Here is a 22,333-nt window from a genome sequence, read left to right as displayed (position 1 = left end):
CCTGCAGTACCAATTTGGCTACAGCTCAATGTATAGAGCTGTGTGCTTCCTGCATCAAAACGGTTAGGAGTGGGACCCCTTTAAAGGGGTATTCCCATCTTGTCTTTTCATAGCTGGGATGGGAAACAGTTACTATAAGCTTACGGAAAAAGCTGAGCACTTGGTGCAGTACCGTTTCTGTTGTGCTTATTGAAGTGAATGAGAGCTACGGAAACAGTGTAGCACAGCACGTTATGCTGTTTCCATAACTCTTTGCTTATTTTCTGCCTCAGGTTTGCATGTGGAAAATATGCATGGTATTACAGTACAAGCCAAGTGAATGAGTTTGCAAGAGATCTCATCCATATGTAAATTGGCTTGCTGTGCAGGATTGTAAATCCACAACCATGGCATTTTATGTTGTGAATTTCCACCGTGGGTTTTCCCCTTAAAATGAGGTGGTAAAATCCACTGAAATTCTGCACCAAACTCTGACTGTTAAAGAATACAGAGTTTGCCGAAGACTCCAAAGGCTTCCGTCAGGCACGCATTTTATTTATTTTTCTTTTTTGGTATGTAACAAATGCAATGAATTTCATTTATTTTTACAAGCATTTCTCCAGGTTTTAATTCATACATTTTTACTAGAGATGAGCGAGCACGCTCGGTAAGGTCAGTTACTCAAGCAAGCATCGCTCTTCTCGAGTAACTGCCTTCTCCTCCGGGGGGCGGCGGGGGTGAGCGGGGGCGGCTGGGGGTAGCGGGGGAGAGAGAGAGATCTCTTTCACTCTCTCCCCCGCTGCCCCTCTGAGTACGCTCGAAGAAGGCAGTTACTCAAGAAGAGCGATGCTCGCTTGAGTAACTGACCTTACCGAGCGTGCTCGCTCATCTCTAATTTTTACCCATAATGAAGGGAACATCATATTTTGGCCTGACACGCAGTTCTCAGGGTTTGGGGAAAAAAACCCAGCAATCTTGCTTTTGTCTTTTTATGTATGCAGCATAAATAAAGGTACTTTTATTTGGTGGGTCAGTATGATTACAGAATTACCAAATGTGCATAATTTTTTATTTTTACTACTTTTGCACAATGAAAAAACTTTAAAAAAAAAAATGTTCTAGTGTCATTATGTTTGGGGTTATTTTTGATTTGCACTGTGATCTGTAGTTTTTCTTTCCAATTAGAACGTATTCCATTTTTTTGGAGGCAAGGTGACCAAAAAAGAGCAAATCTGCCCCTTTTTTTAATATACAGTGCTCACTGTGCGGCAGAAATGTTAATTGTATTTGTGGATCAGTGCAATTACGATGATTGGAAATGTATACAGTGCAAAAAACTACATAAAAGAATAAAAGCATTTTTCATACAGAAAACTTTATGTATCACCACATTCAGAAGCCATAACTTTTTTTCCTGTAGACAACTGTGTAACGGCTTGTTTTTTTTTTTGCAGGGAAGGCTATTTTTATTGATTCTATTTTAGTGGCACATACAACTTTTTGATTAATTTCATCTTTTTGGAGACGGGATGACCATCAAACTGATTTTTTTTTAAAGCAGAAATGTGTTAGTCTTGTAGTAGTAACAGATGTGACAATACCAGTTTTCTCTTTTTTTTGTTTTTCTTTACCTATAGCAATGTGTAAGGAGAAAAGGTATTATTGTATCTTGACACCACTGGAAGCTAAGGGCTGACCTGGCGTTGTTGCAGTTAACGCCCCCTATCAAGCCCCTAGCTTCCAATTGGCTGTGTGTGGTCTGCTGCACGGTGGTGTCAAGATACAACAGTAGCGTCTGCGACCCTGATTGCCGACAGCGAGGACCAGAGACTGCAGGGGGGAGCATGGCTGGCGACACGTTACACTGACAGTGCCCTGTCCCCGCAGGTACAGTCAGTGTTCGGTGGCTGATGCCCTGCTGCGTCTTAGAGCTCCAGACACCGCTGCTGTCAGCTGCCCTCGCAGGTCCACAGTCACAGTACTCCCCTGCCGGGCTGGCATTTCCGCTGGCAGCGGCCCCACCCTCACAGTCCCTGTGGTGGGGTTCAGTGTCTCCCCCCGCTGGCGGCTTCCCATCTGCGCTCCCTGCTGCCTCCGTGCATTATTTTAATTTTTCTAACATTCTGTTAAACTTTCTGTAACATTTTTTTCTTCTGCAGGGCCCGGTAGGTTTCTGGAACACTGCATTTACATCACGCGGGGAGGAGGGGCGGGAAGGTTGACAGAGGTAGCTCCCTCCTTGCTCTTTCACCCCTTAGATGCTGCATTTACTACTCGCTACAACATCTATGAGGTTAAACGGTCGGGATCGGCATAAACTCTGATCCTGACTGTTGCAGCAGGTGCCTAGCTTTGAATATCGTCTCCTGTTGCTAATCTCCCAGGTACAATAGTAGTACCCAGAAGAGATAAGCATGTCGTGACTGTCACAGAGCTCAAAATAACCCTCACTCTTGACTGATGTGTCATGGAGCGTGAAGGAGTTAACATTTTATGAGAATCCTAGGGCTGGGTTCACACAGGGCGGATTTGCCATGGAAATTCTGTGCGGAATTTCCCGTAGCAAATTCGCCTGTGGCCACCAAACCCAGTATTAGCCAGCCATGTGGACGAGATTTGTCAAAAATCTCGTCCACAGGGGACGGCCATGCGTTGCGGCAAAGCCAGCATTAGCCAGCGAGGCATGGATTCCCAGGCTGCAGCATTTCTATATATTTTCCTGTTGCGGACACGCTCCTCACTATGGGAGCGCCGGCCACAATAGAAAAGCATGCAGGCAAGCCGCTCGAAAAAATCCGCTTTCCCAGTGGAAATCTCGCGTTTTTTTGCTGCAGCAAAACCGCAAGATTTCCGGTGGGATTCAGCCCTGTGTGAACCCAGCCTAAGGGATCTGCCTGGACGAAAAAATGCCACTGACCTAAAAAGTACACCAAATCTGAAAAATGCCACAAAAAAGCACCGTGTATAGTGCGTTCTAGCTTTCTCTATTGGCCTTCAGTAATCCTCTGACCTTGGCCACCTTTGGTGGAAGAAAAACACCAGGAACAACAATGCCACGAAAGGTCTTGTCTGCTCTAGAAAACTCCCTTTCAAATATATTTCCCGGACAGCCCATTATTTTAACGGGAATCGTGTGTAATGCTTCGCTTTTCCTGTGGCAATAGGTCAGGGAAATGGAGCTTTTACCGTCGAGCCCCCAGGCAGATTACAGCACAAATCTGTGGGTTCTAGCCATGATGTGATCCGCTTATCAGAGAACCCTTCTAGGGCAGAATATTGCGGCAAAACGTACGCATTGAAAAGCATGTAAAATCACCTTTTTGCTTACACTTGTGGATTCTGCGTGGATGGCCTCCATTGAAGACCTACATCATCGCTTGGCAACGGCTCGGGAAATACAAATATTTAGAAAACCCAAAGTACTGCGTGTGACCGACCGCGAGCCGATCTGATCACACGCAATACAGGAATGCAGGGTCGCTGCCGGGCTCACAGCCGGAATTTTCTACGGGCTTACCGCATGCGGAATCCAGTCCGCCTGTGTGAACCCGGCCTTAAGGCTTCTTTCATACAGTTGTATTCTTTACAGTATCTTACATCCGTATTTGTGAGCCAAAACCACAAATGAAACGTGCAAAGAGAAACTATAATGGAAAGTTTTGCTCCATACATTGAATCCACTCCTGGTTTTGGCTTACAAATACTGATGCAAAATGCTGCTGTGTGAATTGGGCGACCAAACAGGCATTGCCGAAGTCCGTAAACATGGTTACAGCTGTAATGAGACGGGCTGTAAACGCTGCGATAATAGCAAACAATGGGCTCTATCTTGAGTATATATGGGGCAAAATAAAACATGCTGCGTTCTGTTTCACGCTCGTGGATTATGCAATTCCGACACGCTAATGTGAGGGTAACTGTGTAAAGCCATGTTATTGATTGCCTGCATGCTACCGCCTATCATACGGACGTACAGAGCTGCGTAATATGGTCATGTAAGTACAGGCCTGAAGAACATAAGTAGCAAGTAAGCATCTGCAAGCTGTTGGGGTAAGGCACTCGCACTGTGCTGACCTGCGGGAAATACACCCCATGCGTCTCCTTCAGCCGGTCTGGAAGACATGGCGTGTACGCAGGTCCAGGTTAGATTGTAAGTTGTATTACTGCTCATAGAGAAGGAAACGTATAAGACGGTGCGGAACAGGAAGGCTGCTAATGGAATATAATCTGTGTTTTCCAATTGCTCTCCTCACAGCAATACGGCAAAGATTAGACATGTTCCGGGGAAAACCTGCAATAGAGAAGACAAGGATTTAGTTTTTAGAGCTTTAACTTTTTCCAATCTAATTTGCATCCTGGTTTTCCTAGGGGGCTTACTCTTTTTCTGCCATTATACAACAGTGCTATCTACTGGCTGAACCCAGTACTGCATGAGGTGATACGTTGGATAGGCTCCGACTGCGGAGAGGCTGGCAATATACAGTAAGAGAACCCCGACGGCCGTCTTTCAACGTCGGAGCTGTACAGCCTTAAATCATGATGTCTTCAGAGGTCAGACAATGGATTGGAGAGGGTTAAAAATCCCTCAGTTCATTATCTTCTGTAAACTACATAATACGGAATCTGGCTGTAAAGAATCAAGCCACCTCTGTAGACCATTTATATGCAGACGTAATCTACTATAGAGACGTGTAACTCTGTAACACACTGCAGTACTTGGACTGATTTAGAGTTACAGCCTGTATTGCAGCCTAAATCTGCCTCACACGGGCGAGAAAATCGCGTGACTTTTGAGCGATGCAAGAAAACGCAGAATTATGAAACTCGTTATTTTCAATGACTTCATTCCCATTTGCAATGCTTCTTGTCCTACGAGATTTGGAAATCGCCGCATGCCCTATCTATCTGCGTTTTGCTAGTTTGTCTTTCCCATGTTTCTATATGGCGCCTCTGATTTATCGCAACACATGAACTTGCGATGTTTGTGCGATGCGTTTTTAACATTAGCAACTCCAGTTTTTGTCTAGTGCACGAGAAAATAGGCGGCAGCAATGCAAGGTTATTTTTCAGGAAAAAGCATCGCACGAGCCAAAATGCGATATTGCCGCCATTTTCTCGCCCGTGTGAAGTAAGCACAAAGACCCTTTTAGATATATCGATTTATATAGCTGAAAATGCGCAATAATCCTTGTGTAAAGGCGAGGCATCATGCACTTTCCGTTCATCATTCAGTTTCAGCCAGGATGAAATTAATCGGCGGCGCGTTCACGTCTCGTTACATTTAAACACGTAGGAAGGTGAAGCGCTGAACGAGAAGTGAGCGATTCTTAACTATGATTTGCCAGTCTAAACAGGCTGCACAAGTACAAAAGATTGCGAACAAGTTAGCGGTGATGTCACTCGGAGGCCATCTTTGCATTCTGTGTGCAGCCTGTTTTCACCAAGCCATTGCTAAGCAATGCAGCCAAACAAACTGCCCCATTTTGGTGAGCTACTGAAGTAAATGAAACACGGACTGCGTACGGAGCTGCATGCAACACAGACTGGTTTCTATATGCTCGTGTGCCCCTCACCTACTGCTGCATTCATTGTAAAGCTGGATGCCGCTGAAAACAATCTACACACTTTGCATATCTTCCCAAAGGCCCTTTTACACATAACAATTATCGCTCAAAAGCCATCTTTTGAGCGCTAATCGTTGCGTGTAAATGTGCCCATCTTTCACTTTTCTGCCGAACTATGATTTTATGTTTGGCATAAAATCCATTGTTTGGTAGAAGAGCTGATAGCAGGGACTTCACACTGTGTTCTCCGCGGGAGAGCTGATAACATTGTCTCAGCTGTCAGCCCTGTGGCAGCATAAAGGGCATGTATTCAGAGAACAGACCACCCGCTGTTCTCTGAATATAGCTCCCGGGCAGCTCATACACATTAATAAGCTACTAATAGGCATTAGTGCCAATTAGTAGGTAATGCAAAATTATTGCTCAAAAACCATCTTTTGAGTGATCATCTTTGCGTGTAAATGCGACCTAAGCTGAGCTTCTGTAATGGGACAGCTGTCCTTTCACAATACAGCTCCTGGGTACAAACCACCACAGCAAGTCCTGTGCAGACACAGATCAGGTAATAACTGCTGGCTCTGAAGGCCTCAGAAATGTGAGTACAGCTGTGGACTGCAATACAACCTGTAACTCTGCATCTAGAAGATGAGGAAGGGCTCCTGCCCACAAACATATATTTGCTGCGTAATCCGCGGCAGGCGTCCGCACCGCGGATCCGCGGGAAATAGCGCCCATAGCATGCTATGGGAAATCTATTCTTCCTCCACATTTGCAGAAACCTAGCTGAGGAAAAAGCATGCTCCATTTTTTTTGCGGATTCCGCGTGAACGGCTTCCATTGAAGTCAATGGAAGCTATCCGATCCGCGGCCCTTCCACAATCACATTGCAGGAAAAGCAGTAGTTGTAAAGAAAAAAATCTGTACTGCGCATGTCCAACGGCGAGCCATGTGGACCATCCGCAGTACAGAAGAGAATGAAACTATCCAGGTACGCGCAGACGCCGCTGCTGGCAGAGCCAGATTCCGCTGCGGGATTCCAGCTCTGCAGTGTGTCGGGGCCTACGGGTGGCTTTACATGTAGCAACTTTTTTTCGGATGATTTCACTATTATGGATCCTCTCATGTTTCAACTGATGATAATGAATTGGCAACTGAAATTGATCTGCAATGTGTACCATTGTGTTCATGAGTAACAGGTCATGTAAGCCCGATATCAGTCTTATATCTGTATGTGGGTTTCTTTTCATAGGGAAGTATATTCACAATTAGGCCCCATTCACACAGGAGTAGTTGGTCAGAATATTGCATTAGTATTTGTAAGCCAAAACCAGGAGTGGAACCTATAGAGAAAAAGTATAATCTAACGATGAGCATCTTTTCTGTATTTTGGAGCCACCGCTGGTTTTGGCTGATGCCAAGTACTGCCAAGTGCATAAGGTCTTGATTGAAAAATTGCCGCGTGTAAGCATCATAAAAAAAAGTTTCTACTGGCGATAACAATGAATCGTCATACGAGAAATCCTGGCTAATAACGTATTTACAAAGTTGGATATTGTTCATAATTGTGTTTGAGTCTTCGTTGCTAATGGCATGACATATGACTGAAAGAACAGCACTACGTGCAGGTGTTGGGTATACAAAGGCTCTTTTAGGCTGGGTTCACATGGCATGGATTTGCAGCAAAAATCCCATGCAAAATTTTTGTGCGGCAAATCCGCCCGCGGCTCCTAATCCCGGAACTAGCCAGCCATATGGATGAGATTTTGCAAAAATCCCGTCCACAAGGGGCGCCCAATCCGTTGCTGCAAAGCCAGGCGGAAGCGGCGCAGAATTGACACACACAGCTTGTCAATTTTTTTTTTTAACGTTGCGGCCTCACTCCTCTCTATGGGGAGAAAAAGCCGCAACAGAATGCCGGCGGACGAACCACTCCAAAACCCGCGGTGAAATGCTGTGGGTTTTGAAACCGCGGCTCTCCCGTGGAAATCTTGTGGCTTTTCGGTACGGCCAAGCCGCGTGTTTTCCAAGGGATTTCCATCCCGTGGGAACCCAGCCTTACAAGTTGGGAATTGTGTTTGTTTTACCTTTGGCACAATGTAAATAAGCTAATGATATGAATTTTAGTGTTGAGCGAACTGAAGCAGTCGAACCTTGTTTTAGGCTGAACTTTGCTAAAAATTCGGTTCAGTGCAAACTCGAGTTTGTCTTGGCTGAACCCACTTTTTTCTCCTCCTTTTTAAAAACATAAACGTTACCATTAACTTTACCTTAAAACCAGCTCAACAGTACTTAGATAGCCTCCTAGCTGACCTAAGACTGCTATACAGGGCTTTTATGGCTCTTGTGGTTAACCAATACCAGTACAACTGGTGTATAAGTTCCAGTTTGGACCAAACTAAACTTTTTGCCCAACTTCTGAAAGTTGGCCAAACTAAACTCTTGAAAAGTTCGCCCATCACTAATGAATATATTAAATCTAGCATGAATAGAATGGTTCGGGGAAATTAAAAAGCATTATGACTGGAAGAACAGCACTACATGCAGGTCTTGGGTCTGTAAAGTGTTCTTTTACATGCTGGGAATTTAGTTTTAGCGTTTGGCACAATGTGAGTAAGTTAGGGATACAATATTAGTGTTGTAGTCAGGATGTTACTCCAGCATGTTCTCCATGCTTCAGGATGTTTTGCAGTTGGGTGTTTGTGTCTACTCTGTTCTTTATCGCTTCACATTTCAAAATTAATGAAAACCGTTAGACTGCGGGACGCACATTTTGCCTCTCTGAAGACTTGCAAGGCCTCAGGATTTACTTTCCTCCTGGAGTGCTCTTCACATCTTGGTTCCCTCCGCAAAAGACTTAAATTTGCTCCGAAGTCAATGAGCAACTGAACAAACTGCTTGTCGCATCCATGACGTAGGACGGCCTCAAGCAAGCAAGATGGCGATGACCGTGCAAGATTTGCTTCGCACACAGGGCTCCAACTATTATAGTCCGGATTGGCACCAGCTTGAAGCAAGAGGCGAAAGCAGGGAAGGTTGTCATAGGCTGCACTTATGTACAGTGGGGTGCAGATTAGTGATGTCAGAGTCCGTGGCGGTGAAAACCCAGAACCAAATGACAGCTGACGGTCAACATCCACATCTGCTCCATATCTGGTGAGAAAGAGAAAAGGTAAGCTGCTATTTCTCACTCAATACTAATATATATGTACAAAGATGGTTCCTAGATGCACATAAGGGGACAAGTAATATAAACAGAGGTATGTCCCTAGAGCGCGGTACTTAGGATTTTTGGTTATGAATATTAACTAGATTACAGTGTTGCTAAAGCTGGGTTCACACAGAGCGGAATCCTGCCGGAAATCACGCGGTTTTGCCACAGCGAAAAACGGCGACACATAGCCATGGGTTTTGGAGCAGCTTGGCCGCATGCACCCGACACTCCCATAGAGGGGAGTGCAGCCGCAGCCGAATAAAAAAAAAAGACAGACATGCTGTGGCCGGGGAATCCGCAGTGACGGCTAATGGTGCGACGGATTGGCCGTCACGTGTGGACTAGATTTTTGACAAATCTCGTCCACATGGCTGGCAAATCACGGGATTAGTGGCTGCAAGTGGATTTGCCGCAGCAAAATTCTGCATGGAATTTCCACAGCCAATCCACTCCGTGTGAACCCAGCCCAAGTCCTAACTATGAGCGCTCTGTACTAAGAAGTGGAAGTGTTTCTTACACTAAGCGAACCAGCGATCACGTGACCACCATGAGCCCCCTGTTACAGCAGAGCTGCAGGGTCCTAGCAGACCCTGATCAGCTCTGCCAGTGACTATTGTCACTGCAAGGGGAGGTTTTTCCCTTGTAACTGGGGCTCCTATGGATGTGGCTCCTATGGATACCCCAGCTACAGTGGAAAAGTGTGTAATAAAAAAGAAAAAGTCCCGTGTGAATGTCCCCCAGAGGTCTTATATGACGTCATGGGAAACATTGATCGTAAAATTGTTACAAAAATAAGTTTTAAAAAATTACAGAATAAAGTACAAATATATACATTAAAAAAATGACCCAACGCCAACCAGAACCGTCACCGTATGCGCCCTGTAATCCAAAACTATACATATTATATATGAAAACGTCTGAAACAAAATGAGAAACCCATTCCCATACTTTATTTTAGTGTAAATATACTAATTTTAAAAAAAAATCTTTTTTTTTAGCTTTTTACCCCAATAAACCCCCCCCCCCCCCCCCAAAAAAAAAACTGGAAAAAAAAATAGCCCTATATGGCAAAATAATTTGGGTAGCTGAAGGAAAAAAAATAGGGCAGTAAAACCACATGGGTAAAAATCGCTAAAAAGTGTCCGGTCTTTTAGGTATATAACAATCTGGTCCTTAAGGGGTTAAAAATATTCATATGGCTACACTATATGTATGAATGCGGAGCTCCAGTGCATCCGACCCCGGGACCTTCAGTATTCAATACCCTTTCCCACTACAATCAATCTATCAGTTTTCATTGCTCCTAACGGCCTGAATGGTGTATTCTGCTGTGCCTCCGTGACGCCAGTGTGAATAGACTTTGACCATTTCTTTACTCAGCCCTCCAGCCAACCTGCATCCATTATCTTCACAGGCTCATCTAGCAATAAGACACGGCATGTTAATAAGTACATTTGTGCCTCTAGGCTCACCGGATTAGCTCTTGTAGTATATCGGCATGGCCTACGCGTGCAGCGTGGAATACCGGTGAGCTTCTATTATGCGGACTGCCGTTGGGATCGGCTCCAGCTTTCAGAAGAAGTTGCACACAGTCCAAGTGTCCGTTTTCTACAGCTACAAAGAGGGGAGTTTGGCCTTTAACATCCACCAGTTCCAGCTGTGCTCCAAACTCAATAAGGAGAGCTACACAATCCGCATGACCAGCAGTGGCAGCGATACGGAGCGGTGAGCAGGGAAGCCAACCGCTGCACCACACCGACTTCTCATTTATACGTCTGGGGACCAGAACAGAGAACGTGTTAGAGAGAGTTAAAAGTAGTTCCCAATGGAGATTTACTGGAAGACATGAAATAAAATGTTAAAATCAATTGCCACCAGACCACCAATTCTGGTCATCCCGATAAACAGACTTTATATTGTAAAATTAGCTCCTTGAGGGTGAGACCCTTTTTTATTTTGGTTTCTCCTCCCCACTTTCAAAAAAATCACAACTCTTATTTTTCTGTAGATGCCTGAGGTCTTGTTTCTGCAGAACAAGTTGTATTTTCTGGGGAACCACCTAGATGTTGTCATTTTGAGTTGTGGTGTGATTAGATGAACAGTGTTAAATAAACGGTTTGGACGGCTCAGATTAGTTTTTGAACGCGTATAAAATTTATTTGCTAGTCCAGATGTTCACAGAAGGCAACGTTTCGAGCTGAAATGCCCTTTATCAAGCATATAAAGAAACTTGGAGTACTAGTTCAAACCGTTTATTTTTGATACTGGAGGAACTCGGGGTCACTGCACCACATTTGATCTGCATGAGGAAGTGCTACCAAATGCAGTTTTAGATGACCGGTCTTGCCACCGGAGGACCTAAAAGTGGTTCCCCCCTAGGCCTATAAAAGGCTCTCGGTGGCTCCTTGTATGTAATGACCTCTTTTCCACTTGTGTAGAGCTTGTTGACCACTAGACGCTACTATGACACAGAAGAGATTTTACCCAGATTACAGAGTTTGAGAGGGGGGCATTATTGGCATGTGAGAAGCTGGATGTTCGTATTGCTAAATTGCCCGCCATCTGGGCCATTCTGACCGGACTGTTGGGAGGTTTTGGGACTAGTGGATGTGTGAGGGCATATAAGGGGACCGGGCTCAGAATGCCCTCGGCAGACCAGCAGTAGAGAGGATTGTCCGACAAGCACGAGCAGCTGCAACTGTTTGATTATCTGCCATCCAGATAGGTGGCACCATCATTGCAGGCCCCTGTGTCTGTCTAAGTCATTTCTAGGCATCCATTACATGAACAGCCTTTGACACCCACCGAACATCGCCTAGTTTTGCAGTGATGTCATGAACTATAATGCTAGACTGCTATTAAGTGGAACTGGGTTGTTTTCAGCAATGAATCTAGGTTTAGTTTGGGCACTAATAATGGCAGGGTTTGTGTCTTTGGAGTTGGCGGCGCTCACCCCAATCTACAATTGATGTGCTGCTGGTGTGAAGGGTCATCGTATATGACAGTCGGTCGCCCCTAAAAGTGGTACAAGGGACAATGACAGCTCAGCAATATGTTCAGGACATCCTGCAGTCACATGTGTTCCTCTCATGGCAGCTTCTGAAAAGGAATTTTCCAGCAGGATAATGCCTGGCCGCACACACAAGGGGGTCACAGGGTTGTCTCCATAACATTGCCACTATTCCAAAGCCTGCCCAGCTGCCAGATTTATTGCCAATTGAACATGTATTTGCCATTCTGGATGCTAACTTCAACCGCCTATGAGTTTGTATGATCTAAAGGCTTAGTTACAGCAAATGTGAGTGGACCGATAGGCTGCAGGATACTATACAGAATCTGTATGCCTCCATGCCCACCCGTATCACACCTTGTATCAAAGCTAGAGGTGGTACAAATGGGTACTAGAGCCTCCATGCCCACCCGTATCACACCTTGTATCAAAGCTAGAGGTGGTACAACAGGGTACTAGAACCTCCATGCCTGCCAGTATCACATCTTGTATCCAAGCTAGAGGCAGTACAACAGGGTACTAGAGCCTCCATGCCTGCCTGTATCACATCTTGTATCCAAGCTAGAGGTGGTACAACAGGGTACTAGAGCCTCCATGCCTGCCTGTATCACATCTTGTATCAAAGCTAGAGGTGGTACAACAGGGTACTAGAGCCTCCATGCCCACCTGTATCACATCTTGTATCCAAGCTAGAGGCAGTACAACAGGGTACTAGAGCCTCCATGCCCACCCGTATCACATCTTGTATCCAGGCTAGAGACAGTACAACAGGGTACTAGAGCCTCCATGCCTGCCCGTATCACATCTTGTATCCAAGCTAGAGGCAGTACAACAGGGTACTAGAGCCTCCATGCCCACCCGTATCACATCTTGTATCCAGGCTAGAGACAGTACAACAGGGTACTAGAGCCTCCATGCCCGACTGTATCACATCTTGTATCCAAGCTGGAGGCGGTACAACAGGGTACTAGAGCCTCCATGCCCACCCGTATCACATCTTGTATCCAAGCTGGAGGCGGTACAACAGGGTACTAGAGCCTCCATGCCCACCCGTATCACATCTTGTATCCAAGCTAGAGGCAGTACAACAGGGTACTAGAGCCTCCATGCCTGCCTGTATCACATCTTGTATCCAGACTAGAGACAGTACAACAGGGTACTAGAGCCTCCATGCCCGGCTGTATCACATCTTGTATCCAAGCTAGAGGCAGTACAACAGGGAACTAGAGCCTTCATGCCTGCCAGTATCACATCTTCATCCAAGCTAGAGGCAGTACAACAGGGTACTAGAGCCTCCATGCCTGCCTGTATCACATCTTGTATCCAAGCTAGAGACAGTACAACAGGGTACTAGAGCCTCCATGCCCGACTGTATCACATCTTGTATCCAAGCTAGAGGCGGTACAACAGGGTACTAGAGCCTCCATGCCCACCCGTATCACATCTTGTATCCAAGCTAGAGGCAGTACAACAGGGTACTAGAGCCTCCATGCCTGCCTGTATCACATCTTGTATCCAAGCTAGAGACAGTACAACAGGGTACTAGAGCCTCCATGCCCGACTGTATCACATCTTGTATCCAAGCTAGAGGCAGTACAACAGGGTACTAGAGCCTTCATGCCTGCCAGTATCACATCTTCATCCAAGCTAGAGGCGGTATAACAGGGTACTAGAGCCTCCATGCCTGCTTGTATCACATCTTGTATCCAAGCTAGAGGCGGTACAACAGGGTACTTGAGCCTCTATGTCCACCCATATCACATCTTGTATCCAAGCTAGAGGCGGTACAACAGGGTACTAGAGCCTCCATGCCTGCTTGTATCACATCTTGTATCCAAGCTAGAGGCGGTACAACAGGGTACTTGAGCCTCTATGTCCACCCATATCACATCTTGTATCCAAGCTAGAGGCGGTACAACAGGGTACTAGAGCCTCCATGCCTGCTTGTATCACATCTTGTATCCAAGCTAGAGGCGGTACAACAGGGTACTTGAGCCTCTATGTCCACCCATATCACATCTTGTATCCAAGCTAGAGGCGGTACAACAGGGTACTTGAGCCTCCCTTCAAGGGTTCAGTTTTCTGCAATAGATTCACCTTTTGCTCTGATATTATAATCACTTGTATCAATGTTACAATCACACAGAGAAAGTGTCACTTCATTCTGACAACTTCTAGGTGCATGATTTTTTGACTGAGTGTATTTAATGTACCATATAATGTACTGGAAAACTTTTAAAAATTTCCAAGTGAAATGGAAAGAAATGCAATTTAGGGGCAAGTTTTGTGTTTTTTGCACTGAGGCAAAAATGACATCATGTTCTACTATGGGTCAACACGATTGCGAAGATACCAAATGTATTTAGTTTTTTTGAGGGGAGGTACCACCTTTTGTAAAAATAATTTTTTGTTGACATTTTCTGACTGCCATAACTGTATCTTTCTGAACAGGTCTCATTTTTGTGGGACATCCTATAGTTTCTGTTGGTACCATTTTTGAGTACATACCACTTTTTAATCGCTTTTCATTACATCTTTTCTTGGAGTCACTGTGACCAAAAACAGTGCAATTCTGGCAGTATTTTTTTATGATGACGCTCGCCATTTGAGATAAGTAATGAATTACTTTGATAGATCAGACTTTTACAGACGGGACGATAGCAAATATGTTTGTGGGGACTTTTGATTCTTTGAATTATACATGTGGGAAAAAAGGCTTTTCTTAACTTTTAGTATCCTTTATATTCTACAATAAACTTTTTTTTTTTTCTTTTTTACATTTCCTTTTTTTGTCCCCATAGAAAACTTGAACTTGCGATTTATTTGATCACTTATACCATATACTGCATTACTTCAGCTCCCAATCCCACTCCATACAAACCCCACACCTGGATGACCACCATGTACGCCCTTTAGGGTGGAGGGGTTAATACGTTGTAGAATAAACTGATTATCCATAAGTAACTTTCCAAGGGCTCATTCACACGAGCGCTGTGGGCGCGCATTAGAGGCGTGCGCAGAAAGCGCTTCTATAGGAACCAATGGTTTCCTATAGAAGCGTTTTTAGACCCTCAAAATCCTGCCACCTGCCAAACATAGGACGTGCGTGACTATAATGCCCGCATCTAAGGTCCGTGCTGAGAGTACAGATAGGACCTGACCGAGGGAGCAGGAGTCTATGGAAACTCCTGCCCAGGAAAATATTAGAAGTCATTAGGAGGGTTACAGCAGGACATTTAAAACTTGTAGTACATTTTCACACTCCTTCCACCTCTCCTCCCAGCGTGGGAATACCACGGGTATTTCGCCATAGCTGGGAGAGAGAGGGGGTGGGGTTACAGGACTCCCCTGAGGGTGTCCCTGAGAGCAGGGGCAGAACTGGAAGGATCAAGCCTCAAGCCCCACCCCTCAAGTTGCAATGGAGAAAATCCCAGGAAGGATACCTCTAGCCCCGCCCCTCCCTCTCCACTATGGGGATATCCCTTGGGGATCCCCTGTAGCTCTGCCTCCTTCCTCTCCGCTATGGGAATATCCCTCAGGGATCCCCTGTAGCCCCGTCCCCTCTCTCTGCTCTATCGGGATATCCCTCAGGGATCCCCATAGCAGAGAAAGAGCAGGGCAATGGGTTAATCTCTAGAGATGAGCGAACGTACTCGGATAAGCACTACTCGTCCGAGTAATGTGCCTTATCCGAGTATCGCTGTACTCGTCTTGAAAGATTCGGGGAGCGCCGCGGAGCGGGGAGCTGCAGGGGAGAGCCGGGAGGAACGGAGGGGAGATCTTTCTCTCCTTCTCTCCCGCCCGCTCTCCCCTGCTCCCCGCCGCAACTCACCTGTCAGCAGCGGCGCTCCCCGAATCTTTCAAGACGAGTACAGCGATACTCGGATAAGGCACATTACTCGGACGAGTAGTGCTTATCCGAGTACGTTCGCTCATCTCTATTAATCTCCCATAGGAGGGAGAAAGAGTGGGGCTATGGGGGATTACCTAATAGCAGGGAGAGACAGAGCAGGGCTATGGGGGATTAACTAATAGCAGGGAGAGACAGAACGGGGCTATGGGTTAATCCACTATAGCCCAGCTCTCTCTATCCCTGCTATGGGGAAATCCTGAAGCCCTGCGGGGCTTTTTCTCTCTCTCCTCCTGGAACAGCTGCGCTTTAAGCGCAGCTGCTCCAGTGAATGGGTGATTTTCAAGCGCATGAAGCTCAAGTCTTCTGTGCACAAAACATTGCCCGTTCACACGATGTTTAGGGCAGTGTATGCGCCCTTTTCTTTGTGTACCGATACTACGCTAAAACATCGCTCGTGTGAACGACCCCTGAAAGGCACATGCGATTTACCTCTGACCTGCATCCTTTCTAACAACAAGCACTTACCTCAGGAACCTTTCCTCCTGTAACAGGGTCCTCAGAGTATCGATGTCGCCCACACAGGCGGCATTATGCAATAGTGTGTCCTGACATTGCTCCAGATCATGGTCGCAGTACTGATCTTGCAGCCAGGCCTTCAGGTTACGTCCTGCAGGGGAAGAGACATAAAGAGCCGTTATCTCACCGCATTCCAAGTCTTACTACCAGACCTAGTCGCAGCAGAAATAAGATAAATGACTTCTTCCCGGGTCCGCCGTGTGATTGTTCCCAATGTAGACTTCTAGGACCCATCTGCATTATTCTGTTGGGTCTGTACCGCGCCGTTGTCTGACTTACATAAATCATCCATGCTACTGACCAGATGGTTCCTCAGTAATTAACATATTGGATGCTCTGGTTTAATGCCCTGCGGTACAATGCTGAGATTCTGCATTTGTCACCGTACATATGCCCAAGTCTTCATTACTAAGGAAACTTGCTACACTTCTTAAAAGTTTCCAGTTCCACAAGCAGCCATCTTCCCAGGACTCTTTATGTCCTATTTCACTTTAGATCCATGTTTCTCAACTACAACAGTCCTCAAGGTCCCCTTAAAAAGTCGTGATTTGAGGCTCTTCTATAGAAGGAACGCTTCTGACAATAACCCCCGGGATGTAATATACTCCCCGGGATGTAATATACTCCCCGGGATGTAATATACATCACCTGTAGAATGCTGAGGAAATCCTGAAAACATGACCTGTTGGGCACACGAGGAGCTTGAGAAACACTTGGGTGCATTCACAGGGGCAAGAAAAATCGTGCGAGTTTAGTGCATTTCAAGGCGCACGAAAATATAATTCATTATTTGTAACAGGTGTTTTACACGGAGATTCTTCTTTCACAAGGGCGCTGCGAGACGGCAAAGTTGCAGCAAGTTCTATTTTCGTGCAAGTCCTGTACGAGAACAGGCAGATGTGAACATGATGGGGTGTCAGCGTGATGTGTCCAAAAGTCAAATGAAACTCACAGGGCGGAGAGGACCACCCTGCATCCCTGATTTTTCTCTATTGTGGATGACCGCAGCGGCTCGCCATCGCTCATGCGCAGTACAGTTTTGTTATTTTCAGTGTGTGTATTTCCCACACAGTCATTAACCCTTTCCAATCCACTGTCTGACCTCCTGAAGACATTATGATTTAAGGCTGTACAGCTCCGATGTTGGAAGACATCCGCCTGGGTTCTCTTACTGTATATTGCCAGCCTCTCTGCTGTCGGAGCCTATCCAACATGTCACCTCATGCAGTGCTGGCTTTAGCCAGCAGATAGCGCTGTTGTATAATGGCAGAAAAAAGTGAGCCCCTTAGGAAAACCAGAATACAAATTGGATTGGAAAGGGTTAAGTGTTGATGCGGATACCTGCGGCCCATACACGGTGTTAGTTGCATATGGGCTGTGGGTCGAACGGCCTCCACGGACTTCAATGGAGGCAGTCTGTGCGCAATAAGTGGCAGAATAGAGCTTGCTGCGATTGTTTTCTTCCACTCGCTGAATATGCAATTCGTATCTGCGTGTGTAAAGGAAAATGGGAAAGTTCCTGCCTTACAATGCCTGCTCTTTGCCGCGGACCCTGATCGCGGATTGCCAAATTAGACCCCGTCCGTGTGAGCCCCCCTAACACCGATGGTACCAGAGTTACACTAGAGTAGACGTTTTAAGGCTGCATTCACTTGCGCCGATTTTTGTTGCAGCTTTTAACAGCAATTAAAGACCGCGACAACACGCCGCACGCGGTTTTTATCAGTACGGATCTCAGAAAATGCACGCGGTTTTTAACAGCTTTTTTTTAATTGCAGCTGAAAATCCCAACAGAAGCTTCTGCATGTAAGCGCAGCCTAAAGGTTTTACAGTACGTGACTGGCGACACGCGGGCGGACAGGATCGCGCACGCAGGCCGCAGTGGATTCTGGCTGTGAAGCCGGCCGGTGACCCCGCATACCTGAATCTTCTCTGTGTATGACTGCGACGGCTCGCCGTTGGTCATGCACATTTTTTTTTTTACTGTATTTCTCACGCCGTCGCTAAGCAATGACACGAGTGCTGGCGGCTGTGCGGCGGATGGCCTCCACTGAGGCTGTCCGTGCAGAATCGGCTGCAAAATAGAGCACGCTGCGATTTTTCCTCCGCTCGTGGGATACACGATTCATATCCGTAAGTGTGAGTAGAAAAGTGATTTCACATTCTTTACAATGCCCGTTTTTACCTGCCGATTTAGCGATTGGCATCCGCCCGTGTGAAGCCGGCCTGTTTCTGGTTATATACTGCTAGCGACAAATACAATTCTGCCCAAAAACAAGAAGACTTTGAAAAAAAAAAAGAAAGGCTGGAGAGGGCGGGGGGAGAGAAACCCCCCCCCCCCCAAATTTTTTTTTAAAAGGTGGCTGCGTCTTTAAGGCCGGGGTCACGCAAGCGTATGCCTCAGCACAACGTATTTGCACACTGAACATGGCTTTTTTTTGCGCGTATCACAAAGATACGGCGATTTTAAAAGGCGAAGTAGTCTGATGAGTTCCAGCCGTGTCCCATCACAGCGCAATTACTGTGTTTCACGTCTCTCCTTGCATATTGCGCACGCCACTATTGACGTCTATGGGGAACTTTGAGGCACAAGTATGCAGAAAAAGAAAACAATTTTTTTCCCTTTCTGTGCGCGACTGAAATGTGTGCGCAAAATTTGTATTTTCTGCGTATTGCTCGCGTAAATCCGTCTGAGAGATGCTTTTTCTGAAATGTAACCCTTCTTATAGCCAGTAGTAATCTCGGGCACACACCGCGTCCACTAACCGCGCAGCGGCGGACATGAATGGCACACATCGCTGTGACATCACTGCGCCAATGTAAACAGAGCGGTGGCGGCTGCAGCAGGGGGCTCCCCACTGGGGAGGCTCAATGGTGCTCCCCTGGTGATGGGAGGTTCTCCCCTGGTGATGGGAGGTTCTCCCCTGGTGATGGGAGGCACCAGCTGCTGGACAGTAACATTGTGCCAGAAGTTACCAACAGCTGCAGGGTAACTGCCGGCCCCCGAGAGCAGCGGCGCCCCGGGCTCCGTCCTGTCTATACAATGTATGCCGGCTGGTAACGGCTCCTCAGCAGTCGGCGGGTCACTGGGTGCTGACATGCGGGTCTCTTACCCACTCTAGGGGCCTCTCCAGCACCCCGAGCCGCCCCTTCTTCCTCCTCCTCCATCAGTAGTCTGCCCTGCGCCTGCGCAGTATGTACATGGCTCGCCTACTAGATGACCCGCCCCCTGCTGGAGATGAATGGATGGCTGAGCTGTCGGTCAGACGAGGACAGTGAGGGTCGAGAGAGCGGTTGTTATAGCAACCGGGGCTGATCTCTGTGGGCACACATACAGTGCTGGGCTTAGTGACACCCTGTGAGGAATATTTGGGGGGATCCCACCTTAGACATGACATAAAAAGATATGTATTGTACTGTTTACTGCTTGTGAAGAAAGCAGCAAGGTGGTAGCTGCATAAACACATGAGTACAGCTCAGTAATACTGTACCAGAGCCAAGCTCCTAACATAAATACTATACCAGCGCCTAGCGCAGTGCACGAGTGCAGCAGCAGAACTGAGCGATTGTGTTGCAGGGACGCCAATGTGCTAACAGCCGCCCCTCGGAACATCGGAGTTATTTATTTATATACACTCCTAGAAGTGGTTGGAATTAAACAAAACTTATAAAGGACAATTTATTGCAGAAAACTGAAAACTTGGAGGGAGGCTCTAGTACCCTGTTGTACCGCCTCTAGCTTGGATACAAGATGTGATACGGGTGGGCATGGAGGCTCTAGCTTGGATACAAGATGTGATACGGGTGGGCATGGAGGCTCTAGTACCCTATTGTACCGCCTCTAGCTTGGATACAAGATGTGATACGGGTGGGCATGGAGGCTCTAGTACTCTGTTGTACCGCCTCTAGCTTGGATGCAAGATGTGATACGGGTGGGCATGGAGGCTCTAGTACCCTATTGTACCGCCTCTAGCTTGGATACAAGATGTGATACGGGTGGGCATGGAGGCTCTAGTACCTTGATGTACCGCCTCTAGTTTGGATACAAGATGTGATATGGGTAGACATGGAGGCTCTAGTACCCTGTTGTACCGCCTCTAGCTTGGATACAAGATGTGATACAGGCAGGCATGGAGGCTCTAGTACCCTGTTGTACCACCTCTAGCTTGGATACAAGATGTGATACGGGTGGACATAGAGGCTCTAGTACCCTGTTGTACCGCCTCTAGCTTGGATACAAGATGTGATACGGGTGGGCATGGAGGCTCTAGTACCTTGATGTACCGCCTCTAGTTTGGATACAAGATGTGATATGGGTAGACATGGAGGCTCTAGTACCCTGTTGTACCGCCTCTAGCTTGGATACAAGATGTGATACAGGCAGGCATGGAGGCTCTAGTACCCTGTTGTACCACCTCTAGCTTGGATACAAGATGTGATACGGGTGGACATAGAGGCTCTAGTACCCTGTTGTACCGCCTCTAGCTTGGATACAAGATGTGATACGGGTGGGCATGGAGGCTCTAGTACTCTGTTGTACCGCCTCTAGCTTGGATACAAGATGTGATACGGGTGGGCATGGAGGCTCTAGTACCCTGTTGTACCACCTCTAGCTTGGATACAAGATGTGATACGGGTGGGCATGGAAGCTCTAGTACCCTGTTGTACCACCTCTAGCTTGGATACAGGATGTAATACGTTTGCGCATGGATGCTCTTGTACCCTGTTGTACCGACTCTAGCTTGGATACAAGATGTGATACAGGCAGGTATGGAGGCTCTAGTACCCTGTTGTACCGCCTCTAGCTTGGATACAAGATGTGATATGGGTGGGCATGGAGGCTCTAGTACTCTGTTGTACTACCTCTAGCTTGGATACAAGATGTGATATGGGTGGACATGGAGGCTCTAGTAGTACCCTGTTGTACCGCCTCCAGCTTGGATACAAGATGTGATACAGGCAGGTATGGAGGCTCTAGTACCCTGTTGTATCGCCTCTAGCTTGGATACAAGATGTGATACGGGTGGGCATGGAGGCTCTAGTACCCTGTTGTACCACCTCTAGCTTGGATACAAGATGTGATATGGGTGGATATGGAGGCTCTAGTACCCTGTTGTACCGCCTCTAGCTTGGATACAAGATGTGATACAGGCAGGCATGAAGGCTCAAATACCCTGTTGTACCGCCTCTAGCTTGGATACAAGATGTGATATGGGTGGGCATGGAGGCTCTAGTACTCTGTTGTACCGCCTCTTGCTTGGATACAAGATGTGATACGGGTGGGCCTGGAGGCTCTAGTACCCTGTTGTACTACCTCTAGCTTCGATACAAGATGTGATACGGGTGGGCATGGAGGCTCTAGTACCCTGTTGTACTACCTCTAGCTTGGATACAAGATGTGATACGGGTGGGCATGGAGGCTCTAGTACCCTGTTGTACCGCCTCTAGCTTGGATACAAGATGTGATACGGGTGGGCATGGAGGCTCTAGTACCCTGTTGTACCGCCTCTAGCTTGGATACAAGATGTGATATGGGTGGACATGGAGGCTCTAGTACACTGTTGTACCGCCTCTAGCTTGGATACAAGATGTGATACAGGCAGGTATGGAGGCTCTAGTACCCTGTTGTACCGCCTCTAGCTTGGATACAAGATGTGATATGGGTGGGTATGGAGGCTCTAGTACTCTGTTGTACTACCTCTAGCTTCGATACAAGATGTGATACGGGTGGGCATGAAGGCTCTAGTACCCTGTTGTACTACCTCTAGCTTGGATACAAGATGTGATACAGGTGGGCATGGAGGCTCTAGTACCCTGTTGTACCGCCTCTAGCTTGGATACAAGATGTGATACGGGTGGACATGGAGGCTCTAGTACCCTGTTGTACCGCCTCTAGCTTGGATACAAGATGTGATACAGGCAGGCATGGAGGCTGTAGTACCCTGTTGTACCGCCTCTAGCTTGGATACAAGATGTGATACGGGTGGACATAGAGGCTCTAGTACCCTGTTGTACCGCCTCTAGCTTGGATACAAGATGTGATACGGGTGGGCATGGAGGCTCTAGCTTGGATACAAGATGTGATACGGGTGGGCATGGAGGCTCTAGTACCCTATTGTACCGCCTCTAGCTTGGATACA

At 46.8% G+C, this 22,333-nt stretch overlaps 1 protein-coding gene across 1 annotated transcript; it reads right to left on the bottom strand.

Moving 5' to 3' along the window:
• Positions 1-743: 743 nt before the first annotated feature.
• ASB1 (ankyrin repeat and SOCS box containing 1) lies at positions 744-19,414 on the bottom strand. Its single transcript, XM_066575713.1, has 5 exons — positions 19,307-19,414; positions 16,143-16,284; positions 10,227-10,529; positions 8,311-8,693; positions 744-4,270 (listed from the first exon to the last, which is right to left on the bottom strand). Exons 1-5 carry the CDS (start codon positions 19,359-19,361, stop codon positions 4,140-4,142), a joined length of 1,014 nt encoding a protein of 337 aa, XP_066431810.1. The 5' UTR covers positions 19,362-19,414; the 3' UTR covers positions 744-4,139.
• Positions 19,415-22,333: the final 2,919 nt, after the last annotated feature.

Source organism: Eleutherodactylus coqui, chromosome 8 (genome assembly GCF_035609145.1).
Source record: "Eleutherodactylus coqui strain aEleCoq1 chromosome 8, aEleCoq1.hap1, whole genome shotgun sequence".
NCBI classification, from domain to species: Eukaryota; Metazoa; Chordata; class Amphibia; order Anura; family Eleutherodactylidae; genus Eleutherodactylus; species Eleutherodactylus coqui.
This window is presented reverse-complemented; position numbering and strand designations above follow the sequence as displayed.